We start from the raw sequence: 22,204 nt of genomic DNA on the forward strand, positions 1-22,204 counted from the left end.
GCAAAGGCAGTTTATAGAGAAGTGGGTGCTACACAGGAATACTTGGCCTCATGCTTACATGACTGACTGATTACGTATCAAGCTGTCCAATTGCCAAAAGCACCACGACACAAAAGAATTGTTTGCAGAATGAAAAAAAAAAAAAAAAACAGCTCTGCGGACACTTCAGAAGGTTAATTTTTTTCTAATTATAAAATTAAAGCATATTCATTGAATAAGATTTACAAAACACAAAAAATGCAAGAAGGAGACCATTTTATCTCACCTATAATCTCCCCTACAGAGAGACAAGCCTTTGGGATTTTTGGCCCCTCTCCTTCCAAGGAGCTTTCTGAAAGGGCGCCTGGTCCTTAATGACCCATCCAGCTGTCGCCTTTATTGCATCTTTACATATGAGCTACAATGAAAACTGCCCGTTGCAAGTCCTCAATCAACATTATGAAGCCACATACGGAGCTGTTTGACTTACGGCGGGTCAGGTCCCCGCTTCAGCTGCCAATCAAATCCCTTCAGGGATATTTGGAGAGTATCTACACTCAATGAAAATGCTCCGTGAAAGTGCACTATCAAACCGGTTCGTAGCCATGGGCTCTGCTAGTGACTTTTAACCTCTGCCTGCGTCATCCTATCGACCGCGACCCCCTGCTCTGTGGATGGGAGAGGCAAGCGTGTAAATCAGGACGGCGAGAGGAGCCAGTTACAGGAACCCAGGCGCGTGGACACCTAGTCGGAAGCTGAATTGACTTCGCTCTGCGACCCCTGATGACCTGCCGTAGAAGGTGTGCTCCACAGAATGTATATTTTCTCTCAGTGTCCCACTGTGCAAACAGGGAAATGAGGAAACGGCTGAGCCACACAAGAAGGTGCCTTGAGGACATGAGAGCTGCTCGGAGGTGCTGGGCCCCTATTTCACTGGTCGGAACTACGCACAGTCCGATTACAGGGACTACGTAATGGGAGAGAGCGGGAGAGGGAAAGGCCGTCAAATAAGAGAAAGAGGGTGGGCTCCCCACTTTCGCACGCTCCCGGGGAGGCGCCCAGCCCCACCCACCATGCTTCTGCCTCTTGGCCTCTCAGCGCCTCCCCCCAGCTGCCCGGGGTCCCATTCTGCCATAGCGTCCTCCTCCCGGCTCTAGCCTGCTCGTGGAAAAATAACCCCTAAAGTCCAGAGTCTCCTGGAGGGTTTTAGAGGACTGCTGGGGATTCTGGAGAGCTGGGAAGTTTGACCACAACCAGGGAACTCTGAGTCAGCTAAAATTCCTCCCACCTACTCAGACTGATGACGAGAGGATGCAGCTAGGATGGTGGTGATGAGGCCGGTGTGATGGTAGAAACCGCCTCCTTGTGAGCTCCTTTAACATAAGCAACTTACAATAAGACGCTGAACGGCAGTCCCTAAGGATGGAGACAGGCAGATACCAGGGAGTGACAGAAACTGAGAATAGGGAGACGAGGCGAAGAGTCCAGAGTGTTCAAATTCCCGAATACATGCCCAACGACAGGCTCCGTCTCCCAGTCGGGCGTCCGGCGCGGCGGGGCCCACGGGTCCGCCTGGGGAAAAGGCTCGCACCCCCAGGGAAGCGCACCCACCTTCAGGTCCAGGTGGAGGATGTACATCTGGTGCATGTGTCTTATCCCCTCGCATATCTGCCTGATGAACAGGATGGTGTCGAGCTCGGTCAGGCTGCAGTTGTCGTCGATGATGCGGTCGAAGAGCTCACCGCCGCCCACGCTGCGGGGAGAGGGGCGAGTCCCGCGTCAGCGCCCCGGACACGCACCTGCTCCTCGCGTCCGCGCGCCGCTGACCCGCCCACCAGACGCGTCTGCAGCTGTGTCTCTCTACCTTCTCGATAAGATGCCTCTGACGGCGTGGCCGTCGCTGGAGCCCCACCACTTGCTCAGGGGGAAAGTCTCAAAGCCCCTCCCTTGCAGGGGCTGCGCTCTGGGGTGGGCCCTCCTCTGGCATCTCCTAAGGAGGACGCTAGGAAGGCAGGGGTGCAGGGAATTCCAGGCTCCTCGGGAAGGCCAGGCTGACTTAGGCGATAAAGTACTGTATGGAGCTCATGCTGGCTGTTCCACTCCCCAAAACTCTTATTCCACAGCGACAAGCGAAACCCGAAGTGGGGCTGGGGGCGGGGAGCTGCAGTGAGTCACAGACACAGACTCAGTGTTGGCTGGAATGACTCACTTTCTAACTAAACACTCAAGCTTCTGTAAAGGTGATTTTATTTTTTATAATATTTTTAAAGATTTTTTTGATGTGGACCATTTTTAAAGTCTTTAATGAATTATGTTTTATATTTGGGTTTTTTTAGCCACAAAACATGTGGGACTTGTAGCTGCCAGAACAGGGATCGAACACCACAGCCCTTACGTGGTGAGGTGAAGTCTTAACCACTGGACCACGAGGGAAGGCCCTAGGAAGGTGATGTTAAACAGAAGCCTCTTAGCTCTACTTCTAAGAGTCTGACATGAGTTTTGTTTTCGCCATCAGGTCAAAAGCAGGACACAGTTCAAGGCTCACCCCTCCAGGGTACCCAGAGCAAGAGTTAAGCCGGGGCCTCGACAGTACAGCTCAGCTCGTACAAAGCTAAACCTGTGTGGTCGTCCTGCTGCTTAGCAACAGAATCTCACACGGAGACCCTTTCCTGAGTAATTTCCTTCCCGCGGCGGATGCAGTTCTGACACACGCAGGTCAGCATCCCGGGGTCCAGCAGGGCCCAGCTGGAGGCAGGACAGGGCAGCGTGCTGGGGATGTGTGCACAGGGCGGGGTTGGGGGGGCACGTACTACTCCATGACCAGGACGATGTCGTTCTTAGACTCGAAGGCATCGTAGAGCTGGATGAGGTTCACGTGGTCCAGCTGGTTCATGACGCTGATCTCGTTCTTCACGTCGTCCTGGGGGAGGGAGGGCTGGTTTAGCACTGGGTGGACCGCAGCCCGCCGCGTCCACACCGCGTGGCCCTTACCTTGTCCTTCACGCCCCTGGTCTTGATGATCTTGGCTGCCAGCTTTAAGCCCGTGGCCTTCTCCTCACACTTGTGAACTTGGCCGAAGCGTCCACTGCAGGAGAAGAGGGTGTGGCCCGGATGAGGCTCTGTCCCCCCAGGGCCCCGCTCTGGCTGCTGCCCAGTGGGCACTGAAGCTTTCCGGCACCCCTCTTTCTGACTTGAGTGAGCAGGCCTGACATGGCCCTGCTGTTGCCAAATCTCCTAGAACAGGTTAAGTTCTGATAGGAGCCACTGGCCTCAGAGTCTCCTGGGGGTGATGTCCCGGCCCTACTGAAGCAGGAAGGCTGGGGAAGACCCCAGAAGTTGCATTTTCACAACGCCCCTTGGGTGGTTCTCATGTACCCTAAAATTTGAGGGTTTCTATCGTAGAGAAAATAGAATCTTTCTGAATGCATGTGAATATAACAAGCTAGGCTCTCTAAGCATAAGAATGATACAGGCTGTTGGTCGGGCAAGTCAGATTATTTTTGGAAACTGCATATAAATAAATAAGAAGTGATCACAAAATTGCATATAGACACATTTAATCAAAGCATACACTACACACTTCAGCTTGGATATCAATTTAAATAAATGCACCTCATAAGGCAGCTTCTTACAAACGTCACCACCTCCCCAAATACACACTCATGAGCAGTCTTCTCGTTTGACTTGCTTGCTGTGATTCCTAACTTAGTGAAATGGCTGGGGAGCTGGGGGGAGGTCACCCCAGCCCACCCCCCTCAGCCACACTCCCTGCATAGAAGCAGATGCGTCCTGGGCTGGGGGTGGGGTGACATTACTGTAAGCGCAGCCAAGTGTGACCTCAATCCCACGCACTGATCCAGACGTGCTCTCTCTCTCAGAGCCCAGGAACATAGCCCCAGGCACTTCAGATGTGGCTGCTCATTAAGAAAGGGCTTTTTCCCTTAATTAGCAATGGCCCCCAGATCGGCCTGGCCCAACCGTGGTGCCACGTCACTGCTCAGCTTCAGCACCTCCTTCTGTCCCTCTGAAAGGCTTCACCCTGCAAGGCCTGGGGTGGGAGGTGGCCTCAAGGGTCCCTGCTGGCCCGCCAGGCTGATAACCTCACGCTAGGAATAACTGACCACGGTGAGCAGCAACTCTAATCACCCCACAGGCCACAGGTGGGGAGGGAGCCCCGGGAAAATGCGGGGGCCTGCCGCAGCGTGGGGGCCCCGGGATCCCGGCCCCACGGGGTTGGCCCTGCCGACTCTGCAGGACAAGGGGCTGCACCTCGACTCACCCCCGACCGAGAGGAGGTCCCTGCTGACGAGGCCAGCACGCCCAGCTGACTGCCCCCCTAAGCTCCTCACTGAGCCCGGGACGGGGTGATGGGCGGGTGGCCCCACCTGCAGCCACCAGAGAAGACCCCACGCTGCCCCAGAGGCTCTGAGAGTCACCGAGGGACCTCAACCAGAAACACACACAAACCCTGGGGTTGCTCCAAAGTGGCTCCTGCAAATAACTTTCCTCCTTTAGAGAAACGGAGGCTGGCTTGGCTTGCCACCCCCATGCCTCGAGACCCTGATAAGCTAATGCTTGCCGTGAAACTAGGGGGGCCCAGGCACCGCTGCCTGCTCCAGAAGCCCCGTCCCCCTCGACCGTCTCACAGGCAGGGGGGCCTCTCCACCATCAGCCGGCCAAGGAGGAGAAAGTTCGGGTGCATCCTGTGACGGAGGGCAGAGGAGCCATGAGACTAGAAAAGCCAGGAGGGGCTTTGCAGAGTCAGCCGCACCCCTGACCACAGGCAGAAACGCGCACGCTAAGAGCCACACGTGCCTTCCTTGGGTTGTAAGTAAATTTCTATGTGTTGAATACATGGACAGTTTTCCTGCTTTCTGCCTCTTACTTTACATAGATTGCTGGTGGGAGTCAACCCTGGAAGTCACAAGACCTCACCGGGGGTCGTGGCTGAAGTAGGAGAGGAAGGCCCTTCCTCCCTGGTGACTCGCCTCCTCCTTCTTCAGGGAGGGAATATGCATGGGTGTCCTGCCAGCAAGTCCTTCAGGAGGGCACGTCACCGACTGAAACGAATGATGGAAACTCACATGGTATCAGTGCAAATGGAAAACCAGCGATGATAAAAAAAAAATTTAAAATGTGCCATGAGATAAACAGCGTTCACGCATTTCTACACTTTGCTCCTCAGCCTTCAAGCTTCTAAACCTCCTGGAGACTCACACTGCTTTCCTCTCACTCCGGACAGGACAACGCGGGAAGTGAAGCAGATGAAACGCGGCAGATAGTCACCTCATCAGCCTTTCTGGCATCAGCAACAGTTTTCAGAAATGGTTAAAATCACTTAAAATAACTGTATATGATGTTTCTGGTTCTCCAGGTGAGACTGACAAACATTTATGAAACTCTTCAGGTCCACCTCTGTCTGTAGCGGCACTATTCTCAATAGCCAAGGCATGGGAGTCACCTAAGTGTCTGCCAATAGATGGGGGATGAGAAATGTGTGGCATATAGATTCAGTGCAGTTCAGTTGCTCAGTTCTGTCTGACTCTTTGCGACCCCAGGGACTGCAGCACGCCAGGCCTCCCTGTCCATCACTAACTCCTGGAGTTCACTCAAACTCATGTCCATTGAGTCGGTGATGCCATCCAACCATCTCATCCTCGGTCGTCCCCTTCTCCTCCTGCCTTCAATCTTTCCCAGCATCAGGGTCTTTTCCAATGAGTCAGCTCTTCGCATCAGGTGGCCAAAGTGTTGGAGTTTCAGCTTCAACGTCAGTCCTTTCAATGAACAGTCAGGACTGATTTCCTTTAGGATGGACTGGTTGGATCTCCTTGAAGTCCAAGGGATTCTTAAGAGTCTTCTCCAACACCACAGTTCAAAAGCATTAATTCTTAGGCGTTCAGCTTTCTTTATACTCCAACTCTCACAACCATACATGCCTCCTGGAAAAACCATAGCCTTAAGTAGATGGACCTTTGTTGGCAAAGTAATGTCTCTGCTTTTTAATATGCTGTCTAGGTTGGTCATAACTTGTCTTCCAAGGAGCAAATGTCTTTTAATTTCATGGCTGCAGTCACCATCTGCAGTGACTTTGGAGCCCCCCAAAAATAAAGTCAGCCACTGTTTCCACTCTTTCCCCATCTGTTTGCCATGAAGTGATGGGACCGGATGCCATGATCATTGTTTTCTGAATGTTGAGCTTTAAGCCAACTTTTTCACTCTCCCCTTTCACTTTCATCAGGAGGCTCTCTAGTTCCTCTTCACTTTCTGCCCTAAGGGTGGTGTCGTCTGCAAGTCTGAAGCTATTGCTGTCTCCCCCGGCAGTCCTGATCCCAGCGTGTGCTTCTCACTCAGTCGTAAAGAGAAGGAAACGACGCCATGTGCAGCAACATAGAGAGACCCAGAGACGGTCGTGCCAAGTGAACTAAGCCAGGCAGACACAGACAAAGGCCGCGTGACGTCCCGCACAGACGAGGGCCAAACCTACGGTGCAGACTAACTTGTTCACAGACCAGAAGCAGACTCACACACCCAGGAAAGGAACTCACAGCCACCAAAGGGGAAGGCAGGTGGCGTGGCTCTGAATTGGGAGTTCGGGATTAACCTATAAACATTATTATATATAAAATAGACAACCAACAAGGATCTACTGTATAGCACATGGAACTCCACTCAGTATTCTATAACAACCTGTAATGGAGAAGAATCGGAAAAAAATAGATATATAGATGTAATTGAACCACTTTTCTGTACACCCAAAACTAACACAACATTATAAACTATACTCCAATATAAATTTAAAAGTATGAAAAATCAGTGCAAAAATCAAGGAAAGTAAAAATAGAAAGATAAACCATGTGGGAATTTAAACAGGCCTGCATCTTCGCAAGCACGCTTTCTTCCTTGTCAAGAGGGTGCTGAAGAGGAGCGGCACTCACCCTCCCAAGATCTCGGTCCTGCTCACGGTGTAGAAGCTGTTGACGGCGGCCTGCCTGGCTGTCACGATGCGGTGGTCAAAGGGCGCGGGCGGTGCCAGGGCGTCGGCTGGGAGGCGAGAGGAGAAGGGCTGGTGAGAAGCGGCCCGCGTGCCAATGTGCTCGTTTAGAAGCAAAACGCAAGCAGCCCCCTGGGTTTCTAAAGATCCAGGGAACATAGATCTTCATTTCGTATCGTGATTTGTGGATCATGAAGGTGACACCTGACACTTTTCAGAAAGGTTGTCAGGACCTCAGTCCCCACCTTCTCCGGGACCGCTTTCAGAAACAACAAAACAATCAAAGATCTCCATATAATGCCCCAACAAGTAATACTTCCAAGTCTGAGTCACTTACACTCAGACCCCTGACACTGTTTGACCCATTTTTTTTAAAGCACAACTGGTAAAGTCCGCAATTTTAATTAACGTAGAGAGGGAAAAAAATGAAAAATTTCTTCCGTCATTGAAACGTTTGATATTACTAAACATGACTTTCCAAAATATTTTGGCCTTTATTTAATACACATTTAAAGCTTAAAGGGACTGCCCTGGTGTCTCAGCTGGTAAAGAGTCCACCTGCAATGCAGGAGACCTGGGTTTGATCCCTGGGTTGGGAAGATCACCCGGAGAACGGAAAGGCTGCCCACTCCAGCATTCTTGGCTGGAGAATCCCCGTGGACAGAGAAGCCTGGTGGGCTACCGTCCTGGGGTCACAGAGAGTCGGACACAACTGAGCGACTAAGCACAAAGCTCAAAGATGAATCTTTCCTGACGAGAAACAAAGCACCCAGTAACACTGGCCAAGCGCATATTCTCCAGCTCACAAATTTCCCCCACTCTCGGGCTCCCAGCCTGAGCGTTTCACCCCCAGTCTACAGCAGGTCTCTTCTTACACACTTGGTTGTTTAGTTGCTAAGTCGTGTCCAACTCTTTGTGATCCCATGGGTTGCAGACTGCCAGGCCCCTCTGTCCGTAGGATTTCCTAGGCAACAATTGCAGTAGGTTGCTATTTCCTCCCCCAGGGACCTTCCTGACCCAGGGGTCAAACTGGTGTCTCCTGCATTGGCTGGAAGGTTCTTAACCACTGCACCAGCTTGGAAGGCCCTGAAATACATAGTTACTTACTCATATTCTTCCAGTACACTTTTCACTTTTCCAGAGTTACTGTAAAACTTTTCTTGCCATGAACCTATTCATTTCTCCATTTATTCATTATTTAATCACCTACTGCATGCAGCTTCTTACATGTGTCCAAAGGGTACAGGGGGAAGCGAGGCGATAATAAGTTTGCTTTTAGAAATTCGCTTTTATTCAGAATGTAATCCTGAAACATTTATCTTGTGCTAGGCACTCTGCCAAGAGTTCATATTTTTTTAAGATTCAGATAATGACATTGGTCTCTGGGCATCTGATCTGATGAGGACATTCTCCTCTCACACCATAAATACACTGAAAAATGAAGAAGCTAGGAAAGATTCCTCATGGTGGTACTTGTCTCTTCACCGCCCCCCAAAACGGTGGTGGAGTTACAAACACAAACGGTATCGATACGTTGTAAGGTCTCCTGCGGGACATTAGTCTAAGTGACATTTAGTCAGAAATGCTTGCTGGAAAAGGTTAAGATGCTTTAAAGGGCTGGAACCAAAGTCATTTCCTACCCAGGGGCGTCTCCAGAGCTTGCTGCCTGGGGGCCTCTGCTCCAGAGGGCTCGGGGGCTCTGCCTTGCAGGGAGTCCACAGCGCGGCTGGCTCGCAGTGTGCTCTGCGGGCCCCCAGCTCCTCTACTCGCCATGTCTATCTTGCTCTTCTTGTTCTCCTCCTGGACCAAGCTCTCCTCTCTGCCTCTCCTCTTCCCGCCTCGCGAGGCCTCTGTTGGATCAGCTTTCTGCAAGACGGGTCTTGTCGCTGCCTTTCCCACGGCTCGTGACAGGGGCGTGGCTTTTACGGAGCTGACCCTCCTGGAAAATAGAATCCAGCCACAGCTCTCAACGTTCCCAAGAGAAAACTCTCAGATGGTCACATTTCTGAGCAGGAAAGCTTCCTCGCGACGATGCTTTAGTGATGGGACAAGCTTCAAGACAGGGAGCTGGCAATGTCAGAGTTCGGGGTGAGATGGAGCTGCGTGCACCCCATCGTCCCAAGTAGCTGGAGATGGCCCACATCCTAGAGATGCTCCCTAATGACCTCATGGCAACCCCGAGTTAGTCCCCAGACCCTTTACAAGCAGTCATTTTATGACTCCCTAACTAATTTGATCTTCATTTTTCACTTTCTTCCTTAAAGAAGAGGGAAACCATCGCATTAAAGTGCAATTGGAAAAAAAAAAAAAAAAAAGCAATGGTCTCTGAATAGTACCAGCAGCGAGAGGAGCCTCTACTGGTGAAAGAATTGACCTAATGTCCACTTTCCAACACCTCCAGACTGTACTAAACCCATCTCTTCAGGGATGGACTTCCTTTGTGAACATTAGTGTTTACATTTAACTCTTGAAAAATTAGACTTCTCTACAAACAGCTTCCAAAATGCATTATTCAAAAAGGAAATAAGAATTATATCTTCAATCCCTAAAAAACACCATAGATGTTTGGATCTGGGTGCTCTTTGTTTCAAGTAGATTCTTGGTTGATCACAGCATCGATTCATTCATTTTAATTGGCTGCGTAATTGCCTGAATTTCTATGTGAAACTTCGCAGATGAGGACGAAGCATTAAATAACCTGCTTCGAACTCAGTCCTCACAGTGCTTGGGAAGCAGCGAAGGTACCATCTGATCAAAATCTGATCATCGTTCAGTCATTGATCTCAGGAAGGATGTGCTCTATGTTGTTGGGAATAAGAAACTTTTACCTGATGTTTAGAAAATATAAAATGTGATCGCTAGCAATCACCGTATCTGTCTGTCAGTTGGAAGGAGACATAGAAAGTGATAAATTGCCTGAAAATGTCACAGCAAGAAGAAAAAATAATGGCAAGAAAAATCCACACCACTGGGGAAGCAGCTTCTAAACCGTCATTTTGAAGAGTCCCTCCAGTTATCCTTCAGTGTGGCCTTAAATTGCAACGGCACCTAGAGCTACAGAAAACGGAGGCTGGGGATGCGAACGCTGTCAACCCTACCTTTCGTGGGGTTGGCCACCCTTTGTTCTATCAACACACTGCTCTTTACGTGAACTCCTGGCCGGCCCTGATCTGTGTGGCATCTCGGATCCTCCGTCTTCTTCAGCTCCTCCTTCACCAGGCTCTCCCTTAGAGCGAAGCCCCTTTGCCTCCCCTTTGAACACCAGACATTCACTTGTATCCGCAGAGCCTCGCTCGGCCCCAGAGCTGTGAGCGTGCTGTCGGCTCAGCCTCCCTGGGCATGAAATGTCTCCTCCGTCCTCACTCTCTCTCGGCTCTGCGGAATTTCTGAGGGCAGAGTCTCCTGGTTCATCGCGGGATCTTTCTGTCTGAAATGTGGCGGAACTTCTCTGAGCTAGAGACGCAGGGGTCTTCTCAGCCTGCTTCTCGTCGAGCTTGTTAAACGTTTCTTCCTCAGAGGAGGGCAGGTTCTTCTGGGAAGATCTCTCTAAAAGCCACCACAGGACACAAAGCATTTTAATGACGGGCGCACGCGACCGGTGTCGCTCTGGCTTCACAGAATGGCACCTCTATTCAGGTTTCTCTTTATCGGCCGATACGAGCTTTGGAAAGCAAAGCAGGAGAGCACATGGCCAATGGGCTGAGGGCCGAGGCCCGAAAGATTCTCTGGCCTGCGGCGAGGAGGGCCCAAAGCCAATCAGATAAAGGTATTCAAGCAGCACTTGACCCAACACAGGCCCTCACGAAAGAGTGACTTCCTCTGGATGAGAACAGTGACTTCCTCTGGATGAGAACGACGACAGGCCTCGCATGCCAGCGCTCCCTTCACTCATCGACATCTAATCTCACGGAAAGGTTACCTGCGGGGGCCGCTGTCCTTTCACCGGCGGCAGGTGCGGTCTCCTGCAGGCCAGGGAGTGACCACGCTTGCTCCTTCGCCTGTGGGGACACGACGCAGTAATCAGCAATGTGAGTCACACATCACAGCAGGCTCTGCTGACCACAGGACTCCTGACACTTGGGGCTGGAGAAGTTTCTATTGTGGGGAATGTCTCTAGAATTACAGGACGCTTGGCAGCATCTCTGGCATCTGCCCACCAGATGTCCACAGAACCCCCAGGTGAAATATCCAAAAACGATGCCTCCAGAAATTGCTAAATGTCTGGTAGACAAATTCACCCCAGATTGAGAACCACTACATTACACAATTCAAACAGACAAAAATACCGAAAATAAATAGTCATTTAGAGGGCAGAACAGTCTGAATTAATGAAGCCCCGTAGCAACTGGAGCACTTGAAAGCGAACGAACTGTTTTAAAAGAAGTTTTCTAAAACTCTGGCATTGTTTGTAGAAGAAGGCCCATCTTCTTGGATAGATTAAAGGACACTGACAGTGTGTATGTTACCCTTGACCTCTGTTATTTCTGTCTTGATATCGTTCACATGTAAATCAAATGAAAATCAGAGGCTCTATGTGACTGGGTTTTGCAAATCAGAAAGTGGAAGACTACAGTAAGCATTCCCAAAGGAGGCTTCTACACCGCTTAGAGCAGAGCCCCTTTCTAAGGAGACGAGCGTTCTCCCAGTCCTGCTTTCTCTGAATTAGTTTGCCAAACCCTTTTTAGATACCACATAAAAGGTCAACATTAGCCCAGTCCACCCAGATTATCCCAAGTTCTGCATTATAAATTAATGAGATTCTATGGATGTTCAAAGAATCAGTCTTTTTTTTTTTTTTTCAATTTGGAAAGAGCAAAATTTGCCTGTGGGTGACTTGCAAGCATGAAACACTATGTAAGTGCAGGTCATAGATGTCAAGACAAATTATAAGTGTGCTTTTAAGCAATCCAAGGGGCAGTCCAATAGGTTCAGAGCATTTCCATTTTTCAGATAAGGACCTTCAAACACAGAGGCATGTTTAGTAAATCTGCGGGAAACCAAAGGAGATTGGAGCCTGGTAGTTTGGAACTTTCTTCTTTAGTGAGAGCCAGGACCGTCCTTCAGCTTCCGCTTGTGTCCGAGCACAGCGCTCAGCACATCCCCCAAGCAGCATGCAGCACTTTCTTAAGGTTTTTATCATCCACTTCCCGCTAGACTGTGGGGCTCACGTGGGCACAAAGACAGATTCATCTTTGAATCCCTGGCATTTACTCAGGGATATGATGGTGGTGGAGGTGATGATGGTGGAGGTGGTGATGGTGATGGTGGTGATGGTGGTGATGATGACGGAGATGGCTGGTATATACTAAGTACTGACTACATACCACGCATGTTTCTAAGTACATTACATCATTAATTTCTGGTTCCTCATAGCAACACTTTGAGACATATACTGCGAACTCCATTTTATAATACAGTTGGGTAATTTCACAGGGTTACATAAAATTCAGAAATGGCAGAACCAGGATTTTACCTCTTAACTACAGCTGCACTGTCACTCTGAAAAAACAAACAGAAGATTATAGGCCAGGTATATCCTTAATATTGATGGAGTGTCTACCACACAGCCAGCACCACAGGAGACAAGACAAAAAGTTACAAGAAAATGGCATCAAATAGAGACGAGTAAGCAAGGAAATAAACATTCATCAGTCAGAAGATCAGAATCAACACAGAAGAAAGGAGAGAGAATTTCATGCAGGCTTTGAGTCAGATAAGGTAGTTTAACGAACTGAGATGTGTGGTAGCTTTGTCTTTCAACGCTTCTCTTCTGCAGTGGAAATCTCTGGATTCATACTGGACGGCATGAATGTGCTGGGAAACACACAGGTGGACGTAGGAAAGAAAACTGGAGTGTGCCAGTGGACGCCAGTCTATCAGAATATGCAACATGGATAAAGTGGCGTGCTGACCCCGGGCGCTGCCTCCAGGGACGCCTCCATGTCGGTGGTGGGTGTCCCCGGGACGCGCGCTGGGTGCCACGGTCTGGCTTGACCGACAGGAGAGCTACTGACGCTGAGGAAGGTGAGAACCAGTTTCCGGGCGAGGCTGTGTGTCGCCTTCTGCGGCGTATCAGGTAAGCTTTACCCTTTGAATAGTGTGAGGTCTCCCCTCGTTGCCGCGGGCTGTCATAGCCCGTTTCCCTGTGTCACACTGACACCTAGAGGAGCCTGGACCCGACGAGCTGCAAACACGCAGCAGCTGTAGGTCTCCTTGCTGTTTGAACAGAAACTTCAGGGTGAGGTTTTGATTCCGTGCACCATCCTCACCCGGGGCACAGACCTTTCCCTGCACTCCGCTCCTCAGCACCGCACGGCGGGCCTGCTGAACCCGCGCAAGAAGGGAGACGTGTTTCTGGACTGCTGATGGCAGGGCGGGAAAGCCCCATCAGGCTGCACCACTGAAGACGGGCTCCCCGGGCGCCCCTGACGGTCTGCATCCCTGAGCTGGTGTTACGGGATCGCCGTGGCTCTGCGTGTGGGGATTACAGCTGCCTCAGAAAACTGGTTTCTTAACATCACAATGGGACATGACCAAACTAACTGCCTATATGCTGAGCTGAGGGTATATTATTGCTACTGAGGTGCCAAGGTGAACACTCTGGACAACTTTAACCTAATGCCTTAGAAATACAAAAGCAAAATTACGAAAGCTGCAATGTTAAATGGTTAAACTTTGGTTAGGCTCCTCACAGGGGAGAGAGGAAAACAGAGCCTAAAAGAAGATAAAAGAAAGAATTTTCACAAGAAATACTGAAACTCGGTCTCCTCGCCTGCTCCTGGAAGATGACTGTAGAGACCATTTGTAGGAGAAATCTGGTTCTCTTCGTCTTTGGCACACATGCAAACTCCCTGGACCTTAAGGAAGAAAACTTCCTACAGCCCCCGGCAGATACGACCCGCTGAGTGATGTGCCGGGCCTGGCAGGACAGGGCAGGACCGAACCTGGGAGGGAAGTGCCAACCTGGACCTCAGAGCTAGTGGGCGGACACCCCCTGGACTGCAGAAAACGTCAGGGACAGTCAGACAGTCACACGAGAACACGACCCTGCCGGGAAGACCAAAGCCTCTTGCTGTGTCCACCAAGGAAAGAGGACTGCTCCCAGGTGTGTGTCAAGAGAGGCCAGAATCAACGGTGTTGGTTCAGGAAAGCCTAATGGAAGCCTGTGTCGAGGGCAGAGACCTGGGTGATCTTACCCTCATTTGATTACAAGATGAATCAGCAGTTTTGTAAACAGGCAGCACAGTGCCTGGGTCACTGCCCCTAAGCAAGAGAAGGTGGGTGGGGCCAGCCCTGCTCAGACGCGCTCCCCTACCACTCGTCACGGACTACAGACTTGACTTACTTTACACACTTGCAGGTTTTGTCTGGGCTTCCAGGCGGCTCACGTAGTAAAGGGTCCACCCGCCAATGCAGGAGCCGCAGGAGATTCGGGTTCTGTCTCTCAGCCGGAAAGACCCCCGGGAGGAGGAAATGACAACCCACTCCAGTGTTCTTGCCTGGGAAGTCCCACGAGCCGGGTGGGCTACAGTCCATGGGATCTCAAAGAGCCAACTGGACATGCACACGCTTTCTCATCCCCAAAGCCCCTGCTACGGCTGAGTGACCCAGTGGGCCGCCAGTGGGCCTGAACAGGCGTGTGAAGACCCGGGGTTTCGGGAGAGGCCAACCCTCGGCCCGCCCTTCCTCCTTGGGGGCCGGGTTGTGGACTAAAGACTCAGACCGCTGAAAACACACCCTGTCTCCCACTCTCCTCTCCAGCCTGCCTTTGTCGGTTTAAAAGAACTGGTTAGGACTGATCGGGAACAAATTACGACTCTTCTCCTAAAGATCTGGGCTGGCTGAGTGGTAAGGAATCCGCTTGCAATGCAGAAGATGTGGGTTCGATCCCTGGTCGGGAAGATCCCCTGGAGAGGAAATGGCAACCCACTATAGTACTCTTGCCTGGAGAATCCCATGGACAGAGAAGCCTGGTGGGCTGCCGTCCATGGGGTCACAGAGAGTCAGACAGGGCCGAGCGACTAAGCAACAGCACCCTAAGGTCCAGGCACCCGGGGCGCGTGCGCCACACAGACTTTATTTTCCCTCTTATTGCCGTCGGACGCGCTCACCTCAGACGCCTTAAAGAAGTTCACATTCTCTTATTTCCGTCCCTCCACCACCTCTCCGGTCTTTCCCAAGCAGAAAACGCTGGGCCCTCTGCCCCTAGCTGCTGTCCTTTCCCGGGAGCCGCCAACGAGACTCTGCCTAGCTGCCCTCCGCCTTCTCACCCGCCCAGATCCTCCTTCGCTCTGACCTGCTGCTTCTCGACCACCTTGGCGGGGGGCTGAAAGCCTTCAGTGCCCGGTTCCCCCCGAGCGCCTCATAAACTCCCAGGGGTGGGTTGGAGACTGTCATTTTGAGCCCCAGCCACACCCCGCGCACTGTAAGAGCTGCCAGGTTGGGGAGCCGGGGCTCTGCCCACCCCGGCCCCACCGCTCCGGCTTCTGGAGGATTTTTCGGTTCCTCACCACCCGGGCGGCCCCACCGCAGCGCGAACGGCAGTGTGACACTGGGGAGGCCGTGCTCCTCAGCCTTGCCGCCCCCCTCCCACCATCAAGGGTCTTCCATCCTCCCCAGGACGGATTATCCAGCAAACCGCTGCCTCCTCCTCACTGGCCACCAGGGACGCAGGAGGAACGCGTCTGGGGGTGCTTGCCCAGCAGACCGCAGACCCCTCTCCAAGAGGATCTTGCAGGGAATCTGGAAAGGGAGGAGCCAAGGGAAAGCCCACATTCCCACCCACAGCCCTGGTTCTCCCGTGAAATCCTCGCCTCTTTTCCTGGTCAAAATGTGGCCATCGCAAGGGACTGAATCCCTCCGTGCAAATGCCGGTGAGCAGAAGGGAGACTGGCTGCAGTGGGGAGCACTGCCTCCCAGGACACGGAGTTGTTTGCACGCCTCACACAAAAGTGAATCTGAAACCCCCGAATGCGGCCGCCTCTGTCCCTAGCACAGCACCTGCAAAGTTGCTGAGGAGTGGAATGGGTGTGTGTGTGTGTGTGTGTGTGTGTGTGTGTGTGTGTGTGTGTGAATAACCAATTTCAAACCAGGTACAAATGGGATTTGAGCTCCTTGATGTGTATTTGATTAAAATGAGTCTTACTTAGTATAATTCCTCTCTTATGCAACACAAGACCCGACCTTGGAATGTTTTCACATGAAGTTTACAGCGTTTTCTCATCACCTAATAAAACCCTTTGATTTCTCCCCGCTGCAGACAGTTTTATAAGGATCCATTTCACGTGGTGTTCTCCGTATGCGCTTTAATTTTTATTTCACGTTCGCTTCTATCGCTTCATCTCCTGTGTCCTGCTCTGAGGAAGCGGCGGGCGGTCCAGCCCAGCCCCCTGGGAAGCTGGCTCACGGGGGTGGTTGTGCTCTCTGGGGAGCCCGGCGCTCCCCAGGGGGAGGGCTGTGTGGCCCCTGGGTTTAGGGGAAGCTCAGAGATCAGCTTCCCCAGGGCAGCAAGTTTTGCAAGCATATTACAAAGCAAAGTGGCTTTAAAAGGCGTCTCTGAGAAATCTCTGAATGTGGAATGTGATGCGAACGCTGGAGACAGACTCTCGTCTGTGATGACTCTGCCCAAAGGTTTAGTTGGCTGGTCCCTTGTACTCAGAGTAGGTCTGTGTCCAGCTCCCCCTGAGACCTTGTCAGCAATGCAGACTCTGTATTTAGACTGCAACTTGCCTTACGTGCTTCAGAGACGTGATGAGCACTTGTGATGACGGGGAGGAGACGAGGTTAGAGGCGGGTGCTGGAACTGTCACATTTTACTTCACGAGGATCAGGAAACCTAATTTTCCAGGAGGCAACAGCAAGCCGCAGTTACCTCTTTGTGCATTGCCGAGCTCGACACTAGACCAGGTGCCTGGTCAGTGCCTTTGCTTCGGACACTGAAGTCCTTCCCTGCTTCTGTCCTGGGACCAAGGAGCCGGCCTACACACCGCGCGTGCTGAAACGCCCCGGCGGCTCTCAGCGTCTGCGAGGCCACCGACTCCGACTGAAGCCCGGCGGAGTTAAACGCACTCTCCAAATCCCTGTCTGCTGGCGAGAGATCGCTGCTGGGGGGCCTTTCCAGGCACCTGCGCCCCTGGAATCGCTCTGCTGTGATGATGATTCAGTAACCAGATGCCCGTGTGGAGGTGTCTCGAGGGCAGGTCACAGAAAGGTGTGTGCTTCCTCATTTGCACGTGACCCTCTTTCCATTTCTCAGCTGGTGAGGGAGTTGCTTCCACAGAGTTGACTCCTCCCCTCTGCCTCGGGCCCTGTCCACATGAAGGAGGGCGATCTCTCGACCCGTTACCAGGAGACTCGCATCTCCCCTTCATATAAGGAAATGGCGTATGATGAGGCCTCTTCCCTAGCATTGCTCAGGGGCAGTGGCCTGGGGACTGGCCCGGGGACTGGCCCCTGAGACAGAGAACTAGAAAAAATAATTTCACGATTTGTATGAAAATACAAAAATCCTCCAATAGCCAAAGCAATCTTGATAAAGAGTGGAACTGGAGGAATCAACCTGCCTGACTTCAGACTATACTACAAAGCTATAGCCATCAAGGCAGTATGATACTTTCACAAAGACAGAAATATAGATCCAGGGAACAAAAGAGAAAGCCCAGAGATAAATCCATGCACCTATGGACACCTTATCTTTGACAAAGGAGCCAAGAATATACAATGGAGGAAAGATAATCTCTTCAACAAGTGGTGCTGGGAAAACTGGTCCACCACTTGTAAAAGAATGAAACTAGAACACTTTCTAACACCATATGCAAAAATAAACTCAAAATGGATTAAAGATCTAAACGTAAGACCAGAAACTATAAAAATCCTAGAGGAGAACATAGGCACAACACTCTCCGACATAAATCACACTAGGATCCTCTATGACCCACCGCCCAGAGTAATGGAAATAAAAGCAAAAATAAATAAATGGGAGCTAATTAAACTTAAAAGCTTTTGCACAATGAAAGCGCACTTCAGCTCCTTTGTGAATTCCTGGTCTCAGGCAGCGCTGGCATTGAGCCTGTCCTTCTTGCTTCAGCGGGAGAGAACAGACCCGCGGACCCTGGGGGAAGGAGAGGCCGGGACGAATCGAGAGAGCAGCATGGAGATACATACACACCACGTGCAAGAGGGAGAGCCCATGCTGTGCTCCGTGACAACCTAGAGGGGTGGCATGGGCTGGGAGGTGGGGGGAGGCTCAAGAGGGAGGGGACACATGGATGCCTACGGCTGATTCACCCTGATGTCTGGCAGAAACCAGCACAATATCGGGAAGCAATTATCCTCCAATTAAAAATACATTTATTTTTTAAAAAAGAAAGCGCTATCCACCAATTCCGATAAGAATAACAATCTCTTGTTCACGAAAAGATTGCTTCGTCCATGAAAAAACTAATACATGTGGAAAGGTAGCATTTTTCATTACGGAAAAAATGCTTTTTTGTTTTCCACAACAACCGAAGACAGAACAAGGAGAAACCCACAAAATCAGCTTAGATGAAATATCACAGGTTTAAAGCAGATGTTTTAAAGGAATTAAGATAATGAAAGTAGTTTGCTTCCCAATCCGCTGGGCTGGATACATCCCTGTTTCGCATTCCCAGCCACACAATTCACAGTGAAGGAACACAGTGTTCTAAACGTTCAAAATAAAACAAAGAAATGGAAAAGTTACTAACTCATAAAATTATCTAGAGCTTGAAGAGACCTTGAACAGCATGTAGGCCAAGTGAGCTCAGCTAGAGAGAAGAGAAATGAGAGTCTTTCCAGCTCCACTCAACTGAAGGAGATTTTAATTTTGCCTGCTAAGTCGCTTCAGTCATGTCTGACTCTTTCTGACCCCATGGACTGTTGCCCACCAGGCTCCTCTGTAATGGGATTCTCTAGGCAAGAGTACTGGAGTGGGTTGCCACGCCCTCCTCCAGGAGATCTTCCCGACCCAGGGATTGAACCCCAGTCTCTTTCATCTCCATCTCCCGCACTGGCAGGAGGGTTCTTTACCAAAGAGCGCCTGGTTAGCTGAAGCATTTGTGCTGAAAGGCATGGTTCTTGTGTGTATTGCTGACTTTCCCCACAGCGCCTTCCTACCTGCAGTGCCAGCTGGACCCATGCTTCACGGACTCTGCTCTCCTCTCCTCTCACTAAACACCCGCCCACCGCAGCACCTTTCCCAAATGTGCACACAGCTCTCCTTGCCCCCTGCGTCACTACACAGCAGGTTTCTAGACACTTAGAACAGGCAACTGCAGAACTGTTTCATGTTATGAACCGGTATAAACATAAGCATTAGTCTGTCTTCTGGTATCGGGTCGCCAGAGTGAGAAGGACTTTAAAGTGACTACTTTTGTTTGGAGGGAAAGCTTCTCAAATAAGCCCTAGTAGTGGGGATTAAGGAAACTCTATTGGTGCCTGCACTTGTATCTAAATAGAGTAGATTTGGGCCGGATGGGGTCTGAAAACGAGGAGGGGCTGGCCTTCTTCCCTCGGCTTGTGGGAATTCTCCACCTGGAATTCTCCGTGGGTTTCCACAGGAAGCAAAAACAGCACGCAGTTGCTCACCCGTCTTCCTGGAGACTGTTGGCCAGACTACGCCCGGAAGAGCAGAAAATGAATCAGTGCCCACGAGGAGGCGACAGCTGCCACAGCCCACGCAGCGCAGCACCCTCCTGGACGCAAACTGCAGCTGTGGGTACTGCAAGCCCAGAACTGGAGTCTGTTTTCCGTTGGCAACCTCGTATAAACCTCGTCTACGCTCACTCCACGCCACTGCAGCCCCTCCTCGAGTTTAATGAGCTCTTTCTTCTCTGTGAGCCTGACTCACACATAAAGATAACTGCACAAGGTGAAAAGTCATGAGCAAAATGCTCACATCAAACCACCAGGGCCGACACCGGCAACTCATCCTTGGTTCACTGAGACACACGGCACGCTGGAGGCTCACACGCTAGGCTACTTCATCCAACTCCAGAAAATACATCTAAACTGTGAAAAGAGAAACTGCTAAAAGAAAAAAAGTTAGAAGTAACTTTTTCCAAGTCTTCTGTTCACGTCTCATTATTTTCATGTATTAAAATTTAGGCAAAAGTCTAAATATACTTGAATTTCACATTTAATGAGATCAGTTCAATCTGGCATTTAACAATCACTGTAAAATTTTTCATTTTGATTTAATTCAGTTATAAGCAATATATTTTTCAAACTGACCTCATTATTGCTGGAGCACATTTACACAAGTACATAGCTTGCTGTAGCCACATCGGTCACATCTGAACCTGGGCATTTCTTCACCTGCTAGCCCGTTGCTGTTGTTCATTTTCTGTTCACTCCCACAAAATTACTCATATTGGCACCAATTTTTCCTACGTAACAGAGAAGCAGTGTTATTTAAAAATAAATAAGTTCAGTTTCTAGGGTAAATGTTATAAAAAATATTCAGTACTTTTTATGAATTCTACTCTTAGTAGCACCTCAAAGTTTTTTCTCTACTAAAAGTTATGACAATTAATGTCGAAGTCAAATGTGGGGCTTTTTTTTTTTAATTTTAAAGAAAATTAACCAGATGAGGATTCCAACTCCTATGAAAACCATGTTCTATAAAATAGGGACTCCAGCTGCAAAAAAATCCTTAACTCAAAAATTCTAAAACCTAGGAATTCTTTTCAAGTGATTAAATAACTAAGACTAGTTTATTTTATAACATGGATATATATATATCTATATTTAATGAAACAGCATACTATTTATATGCATTTCATAATCATCCATATTTTTATTAAAACTTGCTCCCATCTATACTGATTTAACCAAATTCATGTCTGAAAGTATACCTAACCTTTTCCCCCAGGTAATCTAATATCATTATCAAAATTAAAAAATAGGGATTTTGATACAATTAGTCTCATCTTTATATCTAAATATACTGCCTCTAAACAATGCTTTAATAGTTCATAATACTAAATAAGTTTCCTTACTAAATTCAAGGACTAGTCAAAGAACACCAGCTCCGAAGCCAAAGCTGGGAAAGCTGGCTGAATCTATAAATGTACTTACGCTTAGAAATAACACAACTGTGCTTATGAGTCACGTTCTCTGACAAAAATTGTTTTTTTTAATTTGCCTTTAAGCATTATATTTTGTTACTTTCTCTTCAAGTCGTTTTTCAAATCATTTTTTCAGAGGATACCAAAGAGTTGATCTTAAAGTTTAACCTCACAGATCTGCCATACAGCATAGCCTTTGTTGTCATGAATTTCAGCCGTGGAAAAAGAAAAAAGCCACGTCTCCCGTTTCCATTCCCCCAGTGACAAGACAGAAGGGACTGTCCCCTCTCGGATTTGCCGTGACCCAGGCCGTCGGTCTCGTCAGCCCGAGCTAGCACAGGAGTTAATTAGCTGCTAATAGGCTCGAGGATTCTGCCAGCGCTGGGCTTCTCGCAGGGCTGTTTTGTTCATATCCAGGACTATATGTTCCTTCCACTTAATCTTTTGGAGTCTTACTTCGTACTCCAACTCAAATTAAAAGCTCTGGCCTCCTCCCTCCACGGCGGCCTCCTTGCAGAAGTCTTTATTAAGACCGGGTTTATCTTCTGGCTAGGACATCTCGGTAATTTTCCTACAGAGCTCACATCCTTGAAAACACTATCTGGTTTCTTTCTAAATGAGCACCTCTGATAGGTCACTCGTAAAAATATCTAACGGTTTAGCCTCCCTCCATCAGCCACGCGCCTATCAGATGGCAGACGGTCCCGTCCTCACAGACGATGCTGTGCCTTCATCCTAGACCTCATCGCAGCAGTGGTCCTCAGGGTCCACACGTGATCAGGGGCTGACGGCTGTTCGGCGCGTCTTCCTGCCTTGGGCATCATCACGCCGCTCCCGGCTTCTCCTCTGTGTGGTTGACATCTGTGAGCACCGAGCCCGTTTTTTCTCCTTGGAGGACTCATGGACACCTTCAACTAAACTCTAGACAAATGAGCTCAGAACTCTGTGTTTAATGCCATGATTCCAATGATTACTAGATCTTACCGTTTGATCATGCTATCAGGATTTCAAACTGTACAAATCTAAAATGAAACCCACCATCTTATGCTTGCGTTGGCTTGCCCTCAGGGGTTCCAGCCTCCATCCACAGTGCTGTGTCTTATTTGTGGATCTGCCAGGGAGGCGTGGTGTCCAGCTCAAAGCAACC

The 22,204-nt window shown here is 49.8% G+C and overlaps 1 protein-coding gene across 1 annotated transcript in view; it reads right to left on the bottom strand.

Moving 5' to 3' along the window:
- Window positions 1–22,204, bottom strand: part of MYLK4 (myosin light chain kinase family member 4) — an 84,773-nt gene that overhangs the window by 11,913 nt on the left and 50,656 nt on the right. Inside the window, exons 3-7 of the mRNA XM_052649803.1 lie at window positions 10,890–10,968; window positions 6,915–7,020; window positions 2,971–3,064; window positions 2,790–2,899; window positions 1,591–1,732 (exon numbers count right to left, since the gene is read on the bottom strand). Of these exons, the coding sequence (XP_052505763.1) occupies window positions 1,591–1,732; window positions 2,790–2,899; window positions 2,971–3,064; window positions 6,915–7,020; window positions 10,890–10,968 (531 nt within the window). The remainder of the gene's footprint in view (window positions 1–1,590; window positions 1,733–2,789; window positions 2,900–2,970; window positions 3,065–6,914; window positions 7,021–10,889; window positions 10,969–22,204) is intronic.

Source organism: Budorcas taxicolor, chromosome 11 (genome assembly GCF_023091745.1).
Source record: "Budorcas taxicolor isolate Tak-1 chromosome 11, Takin1.1, whole genome shotgun sequence".
In the NCBI taxonomy this organism is placed as follows: domain Eukaryota; kingdom Metazoa; phylum Chordata; class Mammalia; order Artiodactyla; family Bovidae; genus Budorcas; species Budorcas taxicolor.